Here is a 23,082-nt window from a genome sequence, read left to right on the forward strand (position 1 = left end):
TCCATCCTGATGTGTTTCTGTGTAATAAAGCACATAAAAGAACTACCCTGTCTGTTTGTCTTCAATAGTAAACCAAGACGAGCGACATGGTGTCGGAATGGGATCCAGATTCAAGACCAGAAGGCACTTAGTTAATGGTGGAGGAATATAGAGGAATGGATCATCCCTACTGCACGTATAAATTGCAAAGGCAGGTCAGAAATGAATTTCACGTATCAAAACTTGCTTAAATGATTTCTTTCTCCAGGAATATAAAACGAAGCACTCAGAACTAATTTTAGTTAACCAAAATTCTAAAACTGCGACATATTGATGAAAATATTCAAAATAGTTACGAAAATGATTGAAACAAAGTACGAATTGCATAAAATGTATAAAGTAAAGAAAATGACCACATTTTTTCGCTATGAGCTATTTTTTTGCATTAATTAAAGCTATTCCAGATATCTGAAGTATACAGTGTTTGCAAGTTTGTGCGGTATTACTGTACAGTTATATTTTGCAAAATAAAGCCATTTCAAGCATATTTCGCAAGGTACAGTATTTCAAAGAGTTTATTGTGCATTTGAATGTTATTACAAGTACTAGCTTTGTCTGCATGTTCGTATATAATTACAAGGGACATATTTTCATTGCGTCTGGGCGTACTTGGCATGGCTGAAAGATTTCAAAAACTAGATCCTCTTGTCTTTGATAATAATACTGCAGAAAATTGGAGAGTGTTTGAGCAAGAGTATGACATTTTCATATAAGCTGCATTTTCTGATAAAAATGACCATACAAAGGCATTTATTCTGATCAATTTAGCTGGTTCAGAAGCCATAGAAAGAATGTGTTCATTTGTGTATGCACCTGCTGTGTTTGCAGGAGAGGCTAAATCATGGCAAGACCACAAGTACTTAAAATGTAAATTTAGAGAGATGTGTAACCCCAAAAAGAATATTACAATGGAAAGGCACTTATTTTACACAAGAGATCAAATGCCTGGTGAAACTTTTGCAGGATATATTTTATATATATATATATATGTGTGTGTGTGTGTGTATGTGTGTATATATATATATATATATATATATGTGTGTGTGTGTGTGTGTGTGTGTGTATATATATATATGTGTGTGTGTGTGTATATATATATATATATATATATATATATATATATATATATATATATATATATATATATACATATATACATATATATATATATATATACATATATACACATACACACACACACACACATCTGGAACCTTTCTTTCCAGGCCTCCACTGAAAATAGGCTGTGTCCTACTCGTGACTTTTCCTGTCCAACAAATGTTAAATAAAATAAATAAATATATAACTGACTTGAGAAATAGAGCTAAAATGTGCAGATTTGGTGATTTAAGGGATGAGTTGATAAAAGACAGACTTGTGTGTGGTATTAAAGATGATGCTGTGAGAAAGATTAGCTTTGTGACAGTGATTTAACTTTGAATAAGGCCATTGAGATTTGTCAGATGTATGAGCTCACGGAAAAGCAATGTGCTTGCAAATGAGAAATGTATGCTCTCATTATCTTCTAAAGCTTATGTTGGTAGTATGCAGCACATGGTTAAAAGAAATGGGCAACAGCACATGACTATAACTGTAAACCCTGCAACACTCACTGGTAAACCCTGTAGATTTCTAGCAAATTCCAGAGTGCGCACAGTCTCAACAAACACAAAGCATGTTCCCTCACCTAAACTCATAGTGAGCTGTCATAATTTTTATGGTAATCATGTGTCTGAAAGAGAAAAGTGCTTAGTCTTTGGTCAGCAATGCCACAGATGTAAAAAGTGGAATAATTTTCAAAGATTTGTTAAATCAAAAGAGGCTTATTCTTTTATCAAAAGAGAACATTCAGAGAGACACGTTGATCATTTAGATAGCTGTGACCCTACTTTTTATGTTGATGGAGTGTCTCTGCTTAATGAAACAGTTAGTGCAGTGGACTAATGGGCAAAGAATGAAGTATTTTGTGCTGTTCGGATAAATGGAAGACCTACACAGCTCAAAGTTGACACAGGTTCAAAGTGCAATATTATGTCAGCAGAAACATTTGCTAGAGTATGAAAGTTGACACAGGTTCAAAGTGCAGTATTATGTCAGCAGAAACATTTGCTAGAGTGCGTGCTGGTGAGAAGCTTGATTTGGAAAAGTGTGCGAAGCTTGTTGCTTATGGTGGTGAAGAAATTCAAACCGAAGGTTCACTGGTGCTTTCATGTTACTCTGCTGGGAACAGCTATGACTAGCAATTTTATGTGGTCAAAAGCCACGTACAGTCATTATTAGGCCTCAGAGATGGTTTGAAAATGAGACTACTTTCATTTAATAAGGAAGTGCACCATGTAAGCTTGAAAGACCACTATTCTAATTTCACCCAGTCTGTTTTTTCTACCTATGCTGATCTTTTCGAAAACAAACTAGGTAAACTCCCAGTTGTGTACTCCATAAAGTCAGACCCTGAAGTCAGCCCAGTTGTCAGACCAGCCCGGAATGTTCCAGTAGCTATGCAGAGCAGAGTCAAGTCTGAGCTAGATAAAAATGGTGCAACAAGGTGTAATTTGTCCAGCTGAAGAACCAACTGAATGGGTATCTTCCATGATCGGGGCTCATAAGGAAAGCTCAGATGATATTAGAATGCGCATTGATCCAAGAGATTTGAAAAAAGCACTGAAAAGACCTCATCATCCAATGCTTACAGTCAGTTGCTGCTCTTGTGCCAAATGTTTTTCTGTCTTAGATGCAGAGAATTCATTTTGGCAAATTTTGCTTGACAGAAAATCTTCATTGCTAACCACTTTCAGTACTCCTTTTGCCGGGTACAGATTTTTGAGAATGCCATTTAGGATAAATTCTGCCAGTGAAGTCTTCCGGTGTGCAGTGGCGCAGATTTTTTCTGGGTATCCATGTGCTACTATAGTAGATGATATTCTAGTAGGAGGTAATGGTGAAGCCGAATATGACAGAAACCTCAAGAAAGTTCTTGAAAGAGCATGTGAAGTGACTCTTAAGCTGAATCCTCAGAAGTGCAAATTCAGGCTAAGAGAAGTTGCTTTGTTCTTATGTTGGTCATTTATTAGCAAGTTCAGGCTTATGACCAGATTCTTCCAAGCAAACAGCATTTCTTGAGATGCCAGCTCCAGATAATGTTCAAGCCCCCCACAACGTTTTCTTGGCATGGTTAATTACCTAGGCAAGTTCATTCCAGACATGAGGCAACTTTCAGCACTGCTTAGCGAGCTGACATGTAAAGATGTATCCTGGTCATAGTTAGAAAAACACCAGAGAGCATTTGATGTCCTGAAACGGAGAATTGCCAGTCCACCAACTCTCAGATACTATGATGTTCACAAACCAGAAAATCTTCCTTTTGATGCTTCAAAAATTGGTCTTGGTGCAGTCATTCTTCAAGAGGGTAGACCAGTAGCCTATGCGTCCAGAACTCTAACCCAGTCTGATATGCAGTATGCTCAGATAGAGAAAGAACTCTTGGCAATTGTGTTTGCATGTTTGAGGGTCCATGATTATATTTATAGTAGACTTTGTGACACCCCTGCCCTGGCCCAGTAATCAAGGAGCCTCAATCCTCACCACTAACACCAGTGAGGGACGTGCACATTGGGATGATAAGTACACACACAGTAAAGTACAATTGCCCTTAAGAGCACACAAAGATCACAGTCAGCCTGGGGCTGGTTTCTCTCTCTCTCTCTCTCTCCAGATCCCCAATAAGACTCCCCACTGGCACAGCTATAGGTTTAAGATCTCAGCTGAGTAATCACGCCAAAACCTCCAGCACTCTTTCTGTCCAACTAGTGCTTTGTGTCCCTGCCCAAGTAGGTGACACACACATACATTTTGAAATTTGATTTCTATACAAACAGACACTCCTGGGGAAGGTTGGCACAGGTTTACTAGCTATGCCCCCTTCTCTCCAAACTATAAGTTAGTACCAACTGTCACCAACCACCGTTTATCAGCTACTATAAGGCCCTTCCCAAAGGGTGACCAATTGTACTTTGTAATGTTACTGTTATCCAAATGGTAAGTGTGTCCAAGACTAAGGCTATTTAGTAGTGGCCTATACAGTGTCACCAAATTAATATGCAAGTGCATACTCCAAGAGCTTAAATAACAAACCAGCCACAATTAAAATGTTTAAATATATTTAATAATAAAAGCACCAGACAATACTCAATAACTCAACACAGTGACAACAGAGTTCAGAATCACAGGAAATTCTTTAAAACAACATTGCAGGACAGTCTCACATAAATACAGAAAAACATCTAAACAATTATTTGCTGTATTCCTATCTATAGCTAAAATATACTATGCCCTAAATTACTTACTTACAGAGCCAGGCAAATATAGATGAGAAGTGCTGATGAGAGGATGTTTTTAGGGCCAAAGCCAAATACAAAATGCACAGACTCACTGTCTGAGATAGTTATTATATTACTATCAAACATTTCTGCTGTTATCTCAGATTACATTATTCTTGTCACCTCTGCCTTTAGTTTTCAGAAACTTAAACGTTAGCACCCCTGTGTCAAAAATACTTATCTGTTAGAAGCTTGCCTGGAACTGAAAGTCGTAAAACAGTTGCATGCTTTTACCTTTGAAACCTGTAATTATTTCAGTTTCCAGACAATGGAAAGAATTTCTAGCTGTGGTACACACAATTGTAAAACTCTGCTTGTCAACTTATTTTCTTAGAGTTTTGCAAGTTAACTCTGTTCTTTTCCAGTAGGATACACTGTAGTTACATTCTTGAAGCTCAACACATAACATAAATTTTTCTTACATTTATAGGACAAGCATACAAATCATATTACTATTCACAAATGACAGAATTATTTGCAAAATTCTTGCTAGCTGGGCTGGCAGCCTTCACAGACCTATCCAGATCGAAACATATCACCAACCTCTAGTCAGTATTTTGAAACAGCCTATGCATACAGCTTCAGCTAGATTGCAATGCATGATATTGAAATTGCAAAAGTGTAATTTCAGTCTTGTCTACACAAAAGGTAAACTTTATCGTCCTGTTAATTTATCCATATCGCCCAGAAATACCACTGAACAGCATGAAAATGAGAAACTTGATTTTAAAGTTATGGAAGTGAGAAATTTTTCTTCAACAGGTCTTGTTTGCAGTTAAAAGCATTCTCTAGAGTCTCCTTGATCCTTATCTGTTTTAAACATTTCTGCAGTTTTTTTTCTACCCAAGTAGTGTTGGTAGTGTAGCATTGTCCATATTTAGGCTTGTGTTTTGGGCCTAGTTATTTGTTAGTAGAGGCTGTGTGTCTGAGCACATGTTTAAGTGCATTATAGTTTAGCCAAAGCCAGTATAGCATTTCAGTGAGAGTGAATTGTTTATGGTCATTGGCTGATTGGGGTTACCTGGACTATGGCTTGGAGTAAGCACTTCATTGCTTCTTTCAAGCTTTTTTTTAAAGTTCTTTCAGGTTTCAACTTTATTACTTAAGAAGTTAACTTGTGAGTGTTTCTGCCATTTCACATTGAGCTAATCGGAGGAAGGGCTTTGAGCCAACTAATCTGTGATATATAACATTAAGTATCCTGTTTTTTGCTTATTTTTGAGTTACTTATAGCACTTTTATTGTCTGCATATACTTTTCTAGCTGGTTTCACTGTGTTGTGAGGTATTAACTAGAAATGTTCTACAATTGCTAAGCATCTGGTTGAGTTTGTTTATTCTGATTTTTGTTTCCCACCCTCTCTCCCTATTGGTATCCTGTTTTTATACTTGGCGGCTTTGCAGTTGCATGCCCCTACTGTAAATTTGATCTGGGACACTCCTCCCAGTCTAGTGTCATTACCTCATTCTACCTAATCCAGGGAGAACATTTGTGAAGGCCCACCCAGTTATTTTCTGCTCCTCCTTTCCCCTTTCCACTTTACAAAAAAAATAAAACATTTCTAAGCTTGTTTCCTGCCTTTCCTGTAAGTCATCTAGTCCAGATACAGATTTGCTGTATCCAGGACTGTTTATAAGCTTCTGAGCCCCCAAGACCTTCCGTGTTGGAGGGAAGCCTTCTAGCTTAATTTTGTTTCGTAGAACTAGCCAGTTTTGTAGTTTCAGCACTCAAATCTGTTTCTTTGAGCTCAGCACTTGTTCAAAACTCATTGTAAGCACTAAATAAGCTACAAATTGCTACAGCACTCAGATTTCCTCACTTGTCTAGAGGAAAACAGTTTTAGTACTTAATAAATAAGCACCTATCCCGGCATGTCTAAGGGTCAGCTCCTGGTGTTTTCTCCTGTCTACCTGATGAATCTAGGCATCTTGGGGCAATGCAGCTATTGCCTCATGTACACAGATAACTCTCTCCTCCTACCACCCAACACTACAACCTGTAAGAGATGCACTTATATAGCCAAACTGGAAGCAAAGCTCTCCTCACCTAAGATTGGACTAGACAGTCAAGAGGAGAAGGTAAACACTTGCACCACACCACACTCATCACATAGTCCCTCAAAACCTACACCACCCAAACACACACACACCTACATTAGCGGAGGCTCTCAAAAAAATCTACCCAAGCAACAGGGACCTCCAAAGCAGAAACGCAAGCAGTCTCCACCCCCCCAACACAATCAAAATGACACATGGCCCACAAACTCAGTGTGCCACTCAACCACAGCCTATAAGGCATAACAACATACTCAACACTCTAGTCATAGGTGACTCTATAGTCAGGCACATTGATGTCCCACTCACCAGCCTAAACAAGGAGAAAGTTACTGTCATGTGCCAGGATCCGCCACATAACGCATGCACTCAGGTCACTGCACAAGTGCAAATCTGACTCTGTCATTGTCCATGTTGGTGTGAATGTCCTGAGACGTACCTCGCTGGACTACATGAAAAGAGACATGGAGGAGCTGTCCGATCTTGTAGCCCATGCAGGTATGACCCTAGCCCTGAGTAGCATCCTGCCATCACCCAGAATGATACCACAGCACAAGGACAAAATTATTGACTTCAGCAATTGGCTAAGCTTCTGGTGTCATTCTAAGAGGATCCAGTATCTGTCTGCCTGGGATGACATAATCAGCAAACCACGATGCCTTGCCAGAGATGGCCTGCACCTGTCGCCTTTGGGATTCCGGATACTGGCTAAGGCTCTTGCCACCCCTATAGTGCCTTTTTTAGTCAAGATTCAAATGACAAATTCACCACCGCAACAGGTAAAAGCAAGCAAAATCTGACGGTAATGCTACTTAATGCTAGAAGTCTAAATCTCAAAATGCACTCACTCTAGGCACTCCTTAAAATGGAGAACATCGACCTCTGTGCAGTGACAGACACCTGGTTCAAGGCTCCAGAGAGCACCCCTGCATTACCAGTCTATAATTCATACCACTCCTTTCGGCCACCTAACCTGGACCGAAGCACTAAAGGCAGAGGCGTTTCCATATTCATTAAGGATATCCACACCTCCAGGCTAGTTGCTTAGCATAATGCATCCAGGATTATCCAAGTGCAGCTAACTCTGGGCAAGACCGCAATCCAAATTGTAGCTTGCTACAGATCCCCCACCATGCCTCAGGATTCCCACTCCTCATTTCTTGATACACTGGAAAATATTAGGGTACAACCTAACACTCTAATAATGGGCGATTTCAACTACCCCCACCATTGACTGGAAAAACTACTCATATACCAACTCTTCTGCTCAACGTTTTCTGGAATTCATAAATTCAAATGCCTTGGATCAACTTATCCGCACCCCCACCAGGGGCAGCAATGTCCTAGACCTGGTTATTACAAACATGGACAACCGGTGTTCCACACCAAAGGTCAATTCCACGTTGGTCAGAGCCGATCACAAGCAAATCACCCTAGACATCCACATCCCACCCCCACTCCCCATTAGGGAAACCACCGTAAAAAATTTCTCCAAAGCCAACTTCACGCTTCTTAAGACAGAAGTGGCAAACTTCACAACACCCATGCTGACAGACAATAGAAGTATGACTTGTTGAATCATGTACAAATGCACTTTATGAGCACTTACACGAGTACATGGATCATGCAATCCCTAACAGAACTAAGATGCTATCCTCCAAAAAATGGAAGCCAATCTGGTGGTCCCCTGCCATAAACTCTACAACAGAAGAAAGAAACTGTTGCAAAAAAGAGGAAAATCCCATGATTGGAGAAACTCCGTGGTCAGCCTCAGTAAGAAGCTGAGATCCCTCATAAAATCCTCCAAAGCTAGTTACAAAAACAAAATCGCCACTGATTCTAAAGACAACCACAAAGCATTATATAGCTATGTCAAGAATCTCAATGGCAACACTCAGATCTGCTCTGAGTTACAGCACAATGGCACTAAATATACAGAACCAACTGATATTGCCAACGTCCTGGCAGATAGGTTCAATGCTAACTTTACTCCTCTCTTACCCCCTAAAGGGCCCATCTCTATACTGGAAGAATGCAAAGTTCCTGTAATCACGGCTGCACAGGTGAAAAAAAAACACTCTCCAAAGCCAAGAACACAGCATCCATGGGACCTGACAACATCTCAGGCTGCGTTCTACATGAACTACAGAACGAACTGGCACCCCACCTAAGTACCATGTTCTATCATAGCCACACTTAGGCTTTGTGCTCACTGAATGGTGCACAGCAACGGTTATCCCACTCCACATAGGGGGAGCCACCACGGACCCTGGGAACTACCACGCCATTAGCCTGACGAGTCTGGTCTGCAAGGCTATGGAACGTATCATCATGGAACTTATAAACATTGACATTGGTAATTTCCAAACTCTGGACCCTACCCAGTTCGGGTTTGTAAAAGGCAGCTCATGTCTCCTATACCTGATAGACTTCTTTGATGTGGACCAAAGCCGTAGATGAGGCTAAGGTGGTTCACACAGCCTATCTAGATCTCGCCAAGGCTTTTGACTCCATCCCCCACTCTGGAATTATAGATAAACTCACTAAACTAGGTATAAATCCCTATGTCACAAGATGGGTTGTCGACTGGCTCACTGACAAAACCCACACTGTGAAAGTAGCAGACTCTAAATCCAGCTTCAGACCAGTGACAAGTGGAATACACATGGTTCAGTCCTAGGTCCTCTCCTATTTGGTATCTACTTCTCTGAAGTACAGGGTAACACAAACGGTCTTTGGCCAACAAAGTTTGCAGATGACTGCAAACTAGGAGCCATAATCAAAACTCCTAAAGATGTGGACATCCTACAAAAGGGCATCACTGAGACAGATGCCTGGTGTCAAAGACATGGTCTCAAGTTCAATGACAAAAAGTGCATTGTCATCCCTTCTGGTAAAAACACTGTACCCATGAACTACCATATAGGCGGTAGTCTACTTAACACCGAAAGTATGATTGGAGACCTTGGGACACAGGTGGACAGTAGTCTCTCCTTTGATAATCACATCCCCACAGTAGTCAGGAAATACTTCTACATGGCACACTTCATCACAAAAGGTTTCTCATCCAGGAAAAAAGAGGTCATTGTTCCCCTCTACTCATCAATCATTAGACCCATTATAGAGTACAACGCCCCTTTTGGTATGTATCTCACAAGACATCTACAATAACTGGAAAGGCCACAGAAATACCTCACAAAGAGGATTACCAGCCTCAAACCGATACCCTACGCAGACCATCTCAAAAAATTCCAGCTTTACTCTGTCGCATATCTCCTACTCAGAGGCGATTTCTCCGTAACATTCAAAGCTATGTCAAACCAGAGCTGTTGGACATGCTCCACTTAAAGAAATCCCAATTCCTCTGAGCTACATGCTCTAGGGTCCTAAACCTTGTCACCAGAATAAACAAAACATGCTGGAGAGATAGATTCCTGTCCCAGAGACTTCCCATACTCTGGAACAAACTACCTATCTATATCAAACAAAGCTCCTCATTAGCACTCTTCAAGAAAAATCTTGATGATTGGATGAGAGATAGGAAATTCACCCCAGGGATCACGTCTGTGGCTCTGCTTGACAGGTGCACAGGAAAATTATTTTCTTGGGTGGCAAAAGCCAAGGTACTGTTTGGCCAGGCTTATATAGGCCCTACGGCCAATAGTCTAGTACCTACCTATGATCAGCTTAGAAGTCATACAGCCTCAGATTCTTTTCTTCAGAAGCTCAGCCACTTAATCTGTCGAGGATGGCTGTCAAAGCAATCATTTACCAATACACCTGCAACCATATTTATCTTACAGAGATGAGATTTTGTTTGTCAATGGTATCCATCATGAAAGGTCCAAAAGTGATTGTTCCAAAGCCCTTGGAACTAGAGTATATTACTATTTTGCATCATGGTCACCCAGGAACTAATTCTACCAAAAGATGAATTAGTATTTTGGCCTTCTATGTCAAGGGACAAGAGAGAGAGAGATAGTACTTTCATCTTGTTTTGTTTGTAATAGTACTAAGCCACATTAACAGAAAGAACCACTTCACCTAAACCAGATTCCTGAACTACCTTGGTCAACAGTAGCTACAGACATTTTTGAATGGAATGGTCAGCATTACTTGGTGTTAGTAGACGCTTATTCAAATTGGTTAGAGATTGACCTACTTCCTAGTATAGTGTCCAGTACTGTCATTACTAAGATGAAGTGCCATTTTACAGTCCATGGTAGTCCACGCAAAGTTATTTCTGACAATGGTACCCAGTTTACAAGCCACCAGTTCAAAAGATTTGCTGATGAGTGGGACTTTATTCATGTTATGAGTAGCCCCGAGTACCCACAGTCCAATGGTTTGGCAGAATGTGCAGTTTAAAGTACGAAACAATTACTAGAGAAGTCAAAATGAGACATTAGCAATATTTTCTTGAATCTAAATATTCCTCATGATAAACATCTTGGTTCACCTGCACAGACACTTCTATTGGGACAAACCAGAACCACACTACCTATTAGTAATCTATTGGTTTCATGTGTTAAGAACAACAGATCAGTTAAAGCCCATTTGTTGAAGAAGCACTTATCCCAGAAGTCCTGTTATGAAAAGTCCAGCAAATCGCTCACTCCATTACGAGAAAGGGGAGATAGGATGCAGACGTTCAAAGGTTTTGATTGGATTGGTGTTGAAAAGTGTAGGTCCAGAGCTGAAATCACACATTGTGGAGTCACAAGGAGTGGAATTTTACGCAGGAACAGAAACATTTGATCCCGGTGTCCGAGCCTGTATTGCAGTATTATACCTGCGAGAAAGTCTTTAAATCTCAGATTGAGTTATCCGGTGTTCCAGTTCCAGAAGATGTTCCAGTAAATATCCCTCTTCTAGAGAATAATCCCAAACTCCTGAAACAGATTGTTCAATGAGTGTCCCTATTGCTAAACCCAGTTCTGATTGCTGTACCACTAGATCAGGTCACATTTCCAGACCAAGTTCCACATACATGACAGTTTGGACATGAACATTGTGTTTATTTCTCAGTGTCTGTAGAATTGCATGTCTTTTTCAGATTTCCATGGGCTTGCACATCACCATTTTGTACTAAGCTGTTGAGATGTAAGCATGCATGTCTGTCTAGTCTGTCAATCAGTTTGCTTATATTTTGTACTGCTGCTATCCATCCTGATGTCTTTCTATGTAATAAAGCATCTAAACGAGCTACCCCGCCTGTTCGTCTCCAGTAGTAAACCAAGACAAGTGACACCCCCCCACACACACACACATATATGCCTTTTCTCAACAGGAGACCCTAGGGCACTGTTTTGTTAACAGACTTGCTCAGAGTCCAATGACTTTCAAGGTCAGCCTGATAGAATCAACCCCTTTGCTACAGGATAAAGATGTTAAGACACTGTTAGCTTTGATTCTTTGTAATATCTGTATCCTATTTTTGGTGAATGAACTGTTAAAGAGGGATTATTTAATATAGTGCTGATATTTAATTACATGAACCATTGTTAAATACTTGCTGTTCATACATTGTTTGTCTAATGCAACAGATACTTGAAGCAAATCAAACAATACATAACCTGAAGGCTGAAATATTGAGACTACAAAAGCAGTATGAAGAGAAATGCCATCAAATGGAAACATCAGAGGTCAAAAATATTCAGTTAACTGAAGACCTGCACCTTGCTCAAGAGGATGTTAAAAGTAATGTAGAACACATAAGGAAGAATGATCAGCTTATTCAAAAATTAAAAGATGAAGTAGCAGACTTGCAGAAACAGGTACTAATATTTAGTTATTCAGTATTTTCTGTTTGCGAGTGCTCTTTCTGTGCATTTATTGTAAAGTTTCTGTGTTCTACTCAGGTAGCATATTCTAGTTAGAGACCTGCTGTTGTTCAGGCCTGCAGGTTTTGTTTGTTGAATTTCCTGTGTTTCTGGCAGCCATCTTCTGCTGATAGTGTCTTGTCTCTTTGTTGTTGAGAGTAACAGGTCTCCTGACCTTCTCTAGCACAAGTGATTGGTATAAGAGCAGGGACTAATAGGACTGGGTAGTAATTCGAGCCTCTAGATTCTTCCATCCTTTGTCTGCAAGGGGATGTACTTGTATTTACCAGGCTGTGGAATTGGTGATTCATCACTGGGGCAAAGCAGAATTTCCTTAAGATTCCAAGAGCAGAATAAGTTATTTCTTACATTTCTTTCATTGACTTGCACTTCTTTAACGTTATAATTAGTCAATCCACTTCACTTTGCACTGTTATAAAGCTTTTTTTTTACTGTTTCACTGCATTTACGTACTGTTTTATACTGTTTTAACTGTATTTTTCATTGCTAGTGTTTCATTACTCTGATTGCATTTTTACTGAATTACTTAACTGTAAACTGCTTTTTCATACTGTTGTATTTTCTGTTTTTGAGTTCTCTATTCTTGCTTTTCTGTACATTTCTTGTGAGGTTTCTGTGTTCTAGTCCGATATCATATAACTGATTTATTTGGAGTTAAAAGTATTCTCTAGAGTCTCCTTGCTCCTTTATCAGCTTAAAACATTAATTTAGTGGTTTAGTGGCTACAGCTAGTAGCTGTAAAAGTTTCCCACCCACCCTCCTTATTGGTGTCTTGTTCTTATACTTGGTGGCTTTACAGTTACCCGCCCATACTGTAAATTTGATCTGGGACACTCCTTCCAGTCTAGTGTCATTAGCTCATGCTACCTAATACAGAGAGAACATTTGAGAAGGCCAACCCACTTAGGTTCTTAACCTTGAATTATCTTCTGTTCCTGTTATTCTCCCTTTCCACTTTACTAAAACCAAATTGCTAGAATCTCCTTGTATTCTGACTGAGTGTGCTTCTCAGCTGACAAGTATATTTTTTGGCACTTTTTGACACTTCAGAGTAGAATAAAACAGTAACTGAATTCAGTTCAGAATACAGTTTGAATAAATTGCATTTATTTAAACTGTATTTGCTTTTATATTGCAACACACACAAGTGTGCTAGTTTGCACTGCACTTGAATTGTTTTAGTGCTGTTTTAGCTGCCTTTCTGTAAAAAAATTCTAATCTTGTTTCCTGCCTTTCCTGTAACTAGTCTAGTCTAGATACAGATTTGCTGTATCCAGGATTGTTTGTAAGCTCCTGAGACCCCCAAGCCTTTCTGTGTTGGAGGGAAGCCTTCTAGCTTATCAGTGGAAGTGGTAAGCACAAAGTAGCCTATCTACCAAAAGAGGAGTGGTTTCTGGCCCAGAAATTGTAGTTATTTGAAGTTTTGACAGTTTTTCAATCTCTTTCAACTTTTCTGGTGTAAAAGCCTGTGTTTGAGCTTGTTTCCCACTTCTCCTGTAACTAGTCTAGTCCAGATACAAATTTGCTGTATCTAAGACTGTTTGTAAGCTTCTGAGCCCCCCAAACCTTTTTCTGTTGGAGGAAGGCCTTCTAGCTTGTCAGTGGGAGCAGTAAGCACTAGGTAGCTTATCTACCACAAGCGGAGTGGTTTCTTGCCCAGAAATTGTAGTTTATTGGCTGTTTGGACAGTGTTTCCATCTATTTCAACTTTCTGGTTTAAAAGCCCATGTTTGTGCTTGTTTCCCACCTTTCCTGTAACTAGTCGAGTTCAGATACAGACTTGCTGTATCCAGGACTGTTTGTAAGCATCTGAGCGGTGCCAACGTCTGTTCTTCAATTTTTACCTTAGATCTACTAGTTCTCTATCTCCTGTACTTTTACTAGCTTATTAGTCTAGCACTTTACCAGACTTCTTGTAGCAATTATTGTAGCACACAAAAGTGCTACCAGCACAAAATGTTCTACAAGGAAACAGTTCCAGTATTTATTATTAATGCCCACCCCTCCAGCATGTCTAAAGGTCAGTTCCTTGTGCTTTCTCCTATTAACCTGGTGAACTTGGGCATCCTGAAGCAATGTAGCAACTGCCTCATGTACACCGACAACCCTCTCCTCGTACCTCCCAGCACTCAGACTTGCGAGAGATGCAGTTATGGAAGCCAAGCATTCTCCAGCCAAAAACACAAAATATCCAACAGTTGAGGCTGACCACGATTCCAGCTAACCTGTTTATTGAAAGAATAAAGCGCTTTTCATTGTCGTATAAACAGCAACTTCATCAGATTCAAACAAATAAGTTAATTACAAGTTTAAATAGGTAGGAACTCATATCACATGACTACCAGCAGCTGACATGCTATACCATCAAAAAAGCGATGAAAACTGATATCTCTGTAACTTCATTGAACAACTGACAAAAAATCATAAAACAAAACATACAATCCCCTCACCAGCTAGACCCTCCAATAAAGATAAAAATAAAAATAGTCCGATGTATGTATACACGGACAGTACATTCTTACATAGAATATAAAATAAAATAGTAAAACGTGCAACCACTAGGTGCACTATGTTTGTATTAACTAGTTACTCAAAATGGATTAAAGTACATTAAAATACATAACAATATCAATTTGTCAACTCTCCTTCATTTCTGTATGTAAATGTAACAAAAGTAATACTGCTAAGTGTACAATATACATATATTTTCACACTTGCTAGTACTCAACTATCTCGGATGAATTTTTGACAGATAAAGCTATATAATAAATGTATAATAACCCCCCCACCCCCCCACAGAGCACGTATATAAAAGTTATACATAATAGGCACCAACTTATTAAACCCTAATAAAGGCTAAGTAAGAGAAGTGTGTATAAACTATAAATACTCTTATTTTATTTTATCTATTTAAACTCTTAAGTTTTAGTAAACAAGAGATGTTGCAAGATTCATTTAAACCAGGGCTTACAAAAGCATTTAGTCTGATCTGCCATGCTAGCTCACGTTCTTCTAACACCAAGTTAAATGGGCCTCCCCTAGGATCCATGCACACTTGATCAATAGCTTTAAATAAATAAACTATGATTATGATTAGTAATGAGATGTCTAACTAAAGGGCTTTCTTCTTTTTTCCTTTCAATTGCATAAGTATGTTCATAGACCCTGTCTCTTAACCTACGTTTGGTCTTCCCGATGTAGGAAGCAGGGCAGATTTGACACTTTGCTAAGTAATACCACATGTTTAGAATTACAGTGAAACTTGTTCCTCAATTTGTATTTCTTGCCATTTATACAGAAATTTTCACCTATTTCCATGTATCTGCACATTCTACAACACCCACATACGGTCATCCCAACATGTTTCAAAAAGGAAAAAGTAGTTTTCTTTTCGAGCAAACTTTTGAGGTTAGCTCCCTTCTTAAAAACTTGTTTAGGTAGCTGGCTAAATTTATTAGTCAAAGACCTGTCCACTAAAATAAATTCCCAATTTTTATATAAAATGAGCCTAACCATGTCAGAGTCAGTACTGAAGGAAGTAATGAAACTAGCTGTGAATTCACTATTGGTTCCCTCAACTTCGGTATACTCCAACAATGGATGTTCACAAGGAGTTACAAGTGGGGCAGCTCCATTGTTGCACATACCTTCTATTGCACTCTTATTGAGTAGAGGTCTTACCTGACCTATATTTCTTTTATTAGTGACTTCAACAATTAAGGACTCGACTAAATAAGTAGGGTAACCTCTCTGTTGAAACATGTTACTTAAATGGAAACATTCATCACTAAAGTCAGAATCTAATGAGACCATCCTAGCTGCCCTGATAAGTTGTCCCTTAACAATGGACCGCTTTTGATGGAAGGGATGACAACTTGAAAAATGAAGAAACGAGTTAGAATACGTCTCTTTTCTAAATATTTTAGACATATCCATCATTGATGGTGTCTTTACTTAGTCTGCATTCCAAGTAGTCAATACAACTTGTGCTAAAGTTAGATGTAAAACTAAAAAATTCTGTAGTAGAATTTAGGTAAGAAACAAATGCTTGAGCTTGCTGTTCATTGCCTTTGAAAATGACGAAAATATTGTCCAAAAATCTTGTATAAAACAGGAGGTTCACCCTATGGTCACTGTTCTTAAATATGAATTATTTTTCCCAGAATGCCATCACAAGGTTTGCAAAACTGGCACCACAGGGTGAACCCATGGCTACACCACGTTTTTGCAAATAAATCTCATTGTCGAACAAGAAATAATTATTGGTAAGAATAATGTCCAACGGGACTTCTATGGTGTAAATCTCATGTGTCGGAGCATTTCTTTTACTTCAGCATCAGGCTGACCCACTCAATACCCTCCATGTGTGGGATCGATGTATAAAGATCCCTTACATCAATATTTAAAAAGTTATGGTCTCGGTCAAAACCTAAGCTGTTAATTTTTTCCAAAAATGACCAAGAGTCTTTACAAACCTGTGGTTCTGACAGGATATACTTTTTTAAGATCATATCAACCACTTTAGCACAAGGGTACGTGATGGTACCTCTTCCATCAATAAGCGATCTCATTGGTGGATCATTTAGGCCTTTGTGGACTTTAGGGATTCCAAATAACACTGGGGTCTTAGGCCAGGGGAGTGAGATGTAGTTGAAAGTGTCAATATCTATCATTGACTCAATAAACAAGTCATTGAAGTAGCTTTTTATACGGCTATATGCAACATTTACTTCATTCAGTGAAGCTTTAGAGTATGCTTCACTGAGTAACAGAGAATGGATTCTTTTATTGTAGTCAACATAATCAAAAATAGCTAACCCACCACCTTTATCAGGTTTTACAACGCTAACAGGGGATGATCTTAACAGATACAACATCTCTTTTTCATATGGGGAAATATTAGCTTTCATATCAGGACCACCCATTTTAGCATCTGTTAAGAAATGTTGAAAATCAAGCTCACACACCTGCTCTAACATTCTCAAGGTTTGATGTAGTGGTGGGTTAAAAGTATTTGGGACTCGCAAATCCTGAGTCGGTCTGACAGTGTTACCAAAAAGAATCATTAAATTCAACTCTATCACAAATAACTTTAAATCAAAGACAAGTTGTACTAAATTAGAAGGTCTACTAGGAACAAAAGTATTGCCCTTTGCTAACAAGTCAATAAGTATGGGGTCAATTCTCATAGAAGAGTAGTTAAAAATTTTGAAGTCCCCTGTTGAATTCAACAAAATATCAGCCGTCATGGTATCATCTTCACCTATCTCCTGAACCTGTTGTTTCGTTTGTTCCTTTGGTTCTTTTGGTTGCGGTTGAAATTCTTTTTCGGGATTGTGCTGTGTTTCTGGCCTTCTGAAAATTTTGGTTTACTCTATTTCTACCGTTACCATTTTGTGGTTCAGAAGATGTATTTATATTGTAATTTTGATTTTGGTTATGGGTCCGTTCACTCCGTCTTACAGGACAGTCATTCAAAGCTACATCCACAGGGTCTAAACTGACTAAAATGTTAATGTCAGTGCCCTCGCTAACCAAACGTGGAGCCAGTGTATTAACATGAAGAGCAGTTGATACCTGTGCACTGGATGGCTTAGGGTATACATTGCCAGTGTCATATGCGTTTCTGTCCCTATTCATTTTTTTTAACTTGATTTAATTTAAGTCTCTCCAATAATTGGTCGATGCTGAAGAAACACCTTTTGTAGTCGTATTTGTATCTCAAAAAGTCAGCATCTGAAGTGATCTCCGTATTAAGTACAGAAACCTCTTTAGTCAATGTGTATATTGTAATGTTTAATCATGAGATTCATTAAGTCGAATCCCTGTTGATCGAATAAAGTTAATGATTCTAAATGAAAAGGCAAATCCGCTATGAGGCCAGTGGGGTATTGATGACGTCGTAGCCCCTTCGGCACAATATGTTGTTCTAAACATGAGTTGACGTATGTAACTTCAAGCTGAAGTTTCTTTAATTTTAACAATTTAATGTCAAACAGTTTCAGTCTGTCAGAAAGAGGCTGCGAACTGACCTGTTGGTTTGAAGAAGAACTAGCCGGTCGCTCCTGGATAGGGCCATTACCAAATGCCAAGTTGGAAGTATTTAAAATCCAGTCGTTAAAGGTTGGAGCACCAATAAGCCCTGTTCTTTGATAGAACCCAGTTCTGGATTCATCCGGGTGCCGATGTACATAAGATGATTCAGGTGTTTTTTGAACTGCTGGAAGAAATTCTCCCACGGTTTCTATCGTGCCAGCCGTGTTGTGAGGGTTGTTAATAGCAGATGGAGTCGGTAGATAAGGACCAGGTATACGCTGCCCCGCTCGTGTTGTAGGATTCGCATTTGTCTGCCAGTTGTTAACACCATCCGGTTGTCCATTCTGGCCAGGACATTGTTGTGATAAAGAAGAGTCCACTTTATCTAAGCGAGAGGAAAGTGAGTCCATACGCTGGTTCATTACATTTAGAAGAGAAGTGAGATTCAACAATTCAGACTGAAATTGTTACGAATCAAACAGGTTCGGGCTTGCCGAGCTGTTGGATAATCCAGATGCCATAAGACACAAACAAGGGCCTCGCCAAACTAGTGAAACTAAAAACACAAAATATCCAACAGTTGAGGCACCAAGACTAGAATAGCTGGTCAAGAGGAGAAGGTCAACACTTGCACCACACCACATGGAACACACAGCCCTCCAGAACACACACCAGCACTGCCTTCACATAAAAACACAAGCCACACACCCACTTTTGCGTAGACTCTCAATAAAAATCTACCCAAACAGCAGAAATGCGCTCGACTACCACAACACAACACTAATCAAGAGACACATAACTCTCCTAAACAGTGTGCCACTTAACCAAAGCCCCTAAGGCAAAACAGCATGCCCAACACACTAGTAATAGGTGACTCGATAGTGAGACGCACTGATGTCCCACTCACTAGGTTGAAAAAGGAGAAAGTAACAAGTGAGCTACCTGCCAGGATCTGCTACATAACACACGCACTCAGGTCCCTCAACAAATATGACTCAGTCATGGTACATGTAGATGTGAATGACCTGAGATATACCTCCCTGGACTACATGAAAAGAGACATGGAGGAGCTCTCAGATTATGTTGCCCAGGTGGGTATAACCCTAGCCCTGACCAGCATCCTACGATCACCCAGAATGATACCACAGTACAAGCAGAAAATGGTTGATTTCAACAATTGGCTAAGTTTCTGGTGTCATTCTAAGGGGATCCATTATCTGTCTGCCTGGGATGACATGATTGACAAACCTCGATGCTTTGCTAGAGATGGCCTGCATTTGTCACACCTGGGGTTCCGGATACTGGCCAAGGCTCTTGCCACCTCTATAGTGCCTTTTTTAGGTGGTGTTCCAAAGACCAAATTACCACCATAATAGCTGCAAGCAAATGCAATCTGAAGGTCATGCTTCTCAACGCTAGAAGTCTAAATCTTAAAATGCACTCACTTGAAGCACTCCTTAAAATGAAGAACATTGACATTTGTGCTGTAACAGAGACTTGATTCAAGGCAGCAGAAAGCACCCCTACACTACCAGGCTATAACTCTTTCCTCACCTTTCGGCCCCAGAACTTGCACCAAAGCTCCAAAGGCAGTGGTGTTTCCATATTCATAAAGGATGTGCACGTCTCCAGACTAGTAGCCCAACATAATGCATCAGAGACACTTCAGGTGCAGCTAACATTGGGTAAGACCGCGATTCAGGTCATAGCCTGCTATAGGTCCCCGACCATGTCCCAAGACTCATACTTCATGTTCCTAAGCACCCTGGAGAATATTAGGATCCAACCTAACACTCTCATCCTGGGCGACTTCAACTACCCCTCCATTAACTGGGTAAACTACTCATGTACCAATACACTTGCACAAAGTTTCCTGGAATTCATTAATTCCAATGCCCTGGACTAGCTCATTCGTACCCCCATTAGAGGAAGCAACATCCTTGACTTGGTTATTACTAACATATGTGACGGTTGGTCTACACCAGTAGTCAGCTCCTTCCTGGTTAGATCCAACCAAAAACGAATTATCTTGGAAATCCAGATACACCCAAAGGTAATCACCATGAAAAATTTCTCCAAAGCTAACTTTGGGCTTCTAAAAACAGAGTTGGCTAACTTCACGGCACCCATGCAAATGGAGAGTAGTTGCATGACTGTCGAATCATGCACCAATACACTGTACGAACACGTACACAAATGCATGGATCTCACCATACCCAATAGAACCAAGACACTCTCCTCCAAAGAAGGAAGCCAATCTGGTGGTCCTGTGCCATAAACAAACTCTACAATAGAAGGAGGAAACTGATGCAGAATAAGGTGAAGTCCCAAGACTGAAAAAACTCCCCTTTCAACCTCAACAAATAGTTGAGATCCCACGTTAATTCCTCTAAAGCTAGCTAGGAAAACAGAATTGCAGCAGATAGTAAAGACAACCACAAGGCCTTCTATAGATATGTAAAGAATCTCCATGGCAATACCCAGATTTCCTCTGAGCTACTGCACAATGTTACCTCTTGTACCGAGCCAACAGATACTGTCAATATACTGACCGACAAATTCAGTGCCAACTTTACCCCCCCCAAAGGACCAATCACAATACCAGTAGATTACCAGGCACCCAGTATTACTGCTGCACAGGTTAAAATGACACTAAAGGCCAAGAATACAGCTTCTATGGGACCTGACAATATCCCTGGCTGTGTTCTGCATGAACTACAGAGTGAACTGGCACCTCACCTGTGTGCCCTTTTCAATCACAGCCTCACCTCAGGCTTTGTCCCTACCAAATGGCGCACTGCTACAGTCATCCCTCTTCACAAAGGAGGAGCGACTACAGACCCTGGGAAATATCACTCCATTAGTCTGACAAGTCTGATATGCAAAGCTATGGAGCGCATCATCATGGACCTAATAAACAAGGATATAGGGAATCTCCAAACTCTGGATCCTACACAGTTTGGTTTTGTGAAGGGTAGATCATGCCTGCTCAACTTGGTCATCTTCTTTGAGTCAGTCAACAGAGCTCTGGATGAAGGCAAGGTGGTTCATACAGCCTACCTTGATCTTCCCAAGGCTTTTGATACCATTCCCCACTCAGAAATCTTAGAAAAACTCACTAAGCTAGGCATCAACCCCTACGTCACTAGGTGGGTTGCAAACTGGCTCACAGATAGGACCCACACTGTGAAAGTAGCTGACTCCAAATCAGACTTCTTACTAGTCACGAGGGGAGTCGCACAGGTTTCGGTCCTGGGTCCTCTCCTGTTTGGTATCTAGTTCTCTGAAGTCCAGGCCAACAAGAAAGGACTCTGGCTGACAAAGTTTGCAGATGATTGCAAGTTTGGAGCTATTATTAACTAAGGGTTTTGCATGCAGGAAGAAAGAGGTCATTGTCTCCCTCTACTCTTCCCTCATTAGGCCAGTCATCGAGTATAATGCCCCATTTGGCATGTACCTCAATAGACACCAGCAGCAACTGGAGAGGCTGTAAAAGTACCTCATAAAGAGGATCCTAGACCTTAAACACTTGTTCTAAATGGACAGACCCAAAAAACTCCAACTATTGTCTGTCTCATATCACCTACTTAGAGGTGTTCTCTGCTTGACTTACAAAGCCATGTCTGACCCAGCTCTGTTAGAAATTCTACAGCTAAATAAATCCCAATCCCTCTGCACCACATGCTCCAGAGGCCTCAACCTCATTACCCCAATCAACAGAACATACTGGAGGGACGGATTCATAATGCAGAGACTGCCCATGCTATGGAATAGACAGACTTTCCGATACATGTCAAGCAGAGCACCTCAATGACCCTCTTCAAGAGAAATCTTGATGACTGGATGGGAAATAGAAAATTCACCCCAGGGATAACTCCATTGGTTCTCCTCAACAGAGGCACTGGGAACTAAGGTCGGGTGTCAGTTTTAGTATGACATTTAAATAAATAATGTGAAACAGGAAAAGGGTGCCTACAAAGTCATTTATGATACAGATCTAGGTATCTTAACTGTTTACAAATACTTAAAACAGTGATCATTCATAAGTCATAAGTAGCAGAAATTCTAATTGATGAATGAGAATTTCTTAAGACTGATACAATTTGGAAATGTAGATGTGCTGTGTTAAGGAAGTTACTAATGTGGATGTCACAGGAAATGCACATGTTCTGTGTTAAGGAAGTTTACCAAAGGGGAGGTCACAGTAGAGCTTTGAAAGAGGAAAGGGTGGGACAACTTTGTTTGTTTGGAGAGATTGTATTCTATATGACTGCAGCATGTACTGAAAGTCCTCTTGTACAATTTAAGGAGTCTGGTGGTCTTAGCAGGGCTATGACATAATTCAGGTTGCATAGGGGCTGCTAGGTATAAGTAATCATGAGAACCTGTGAAAGGAAAGGACAGACAGAAAGACAAATATATATATGATTGCAGAGGCTGCAGGGACACTTGCCCCCCTGCTGGAACACTCATTTAGGTGTTTTTTTTTTTTTAACTGTTATGAGTGTTCTGTGCTTGACTGCTTAATAGCATGAGGTTTCAGTGTATGTGGTTGCTGACTGGGCATCCATTTACCAGGATTTTTGAGATTTGTTGTCATTTGGTGACTGGGTTGTTGTGGGTGGGCAGAGAATGAGTAGTACCACGGTAAGGTGTCATGTAACTGATAATATATCATTACAATATGTTTATCTTTCTCTGCTGACTTGTGCACATCTTATTCTGTCTCAGGTA

At 40.0% G+C, this 23,082-nt stretch overlaps 1 protein-coding gene across 2 annotated transcripts in view; it reads left to right on the top strand.

The window, feature by feature from the left end:
• LOC122797053 (polyamine-modulated factor 1-binding protein 1-like) overlaps positions 1-23,082 on the top strand; it is a 2,450,839-nt gene that overhangs the window by 817,568 nt on the left and 1,610,189 nt on the right. For both annotated transcript variants that reach the window (XM_044065829.1, XM_044065830.1), the window contains exon 16: positions 12,016-12,246. In XM_044065829.1, the coding sequence (XP_043921764.1) occupies positions 12,016-12,246 (231 nt within the window). The remainder of the gene's footprint in view (positions 1-12,015; positions 12,247-23,082) is intronic.

The sequence above is a fragment of the Protopterus annectens genome, chromosome 3.part0 (assembly GCF_019279795.1).
Source record: "Protopterus annectens isolate FY-2018-M chromosome 3.part0, PAN1.0, whole genome shotgun sequence".
NCBI classification, from domain to species: Eukaryota; Metazoa; Chordata; order Ceratodontiformes; family Protopteridae; genus Protopterus; species Protopterus annectens.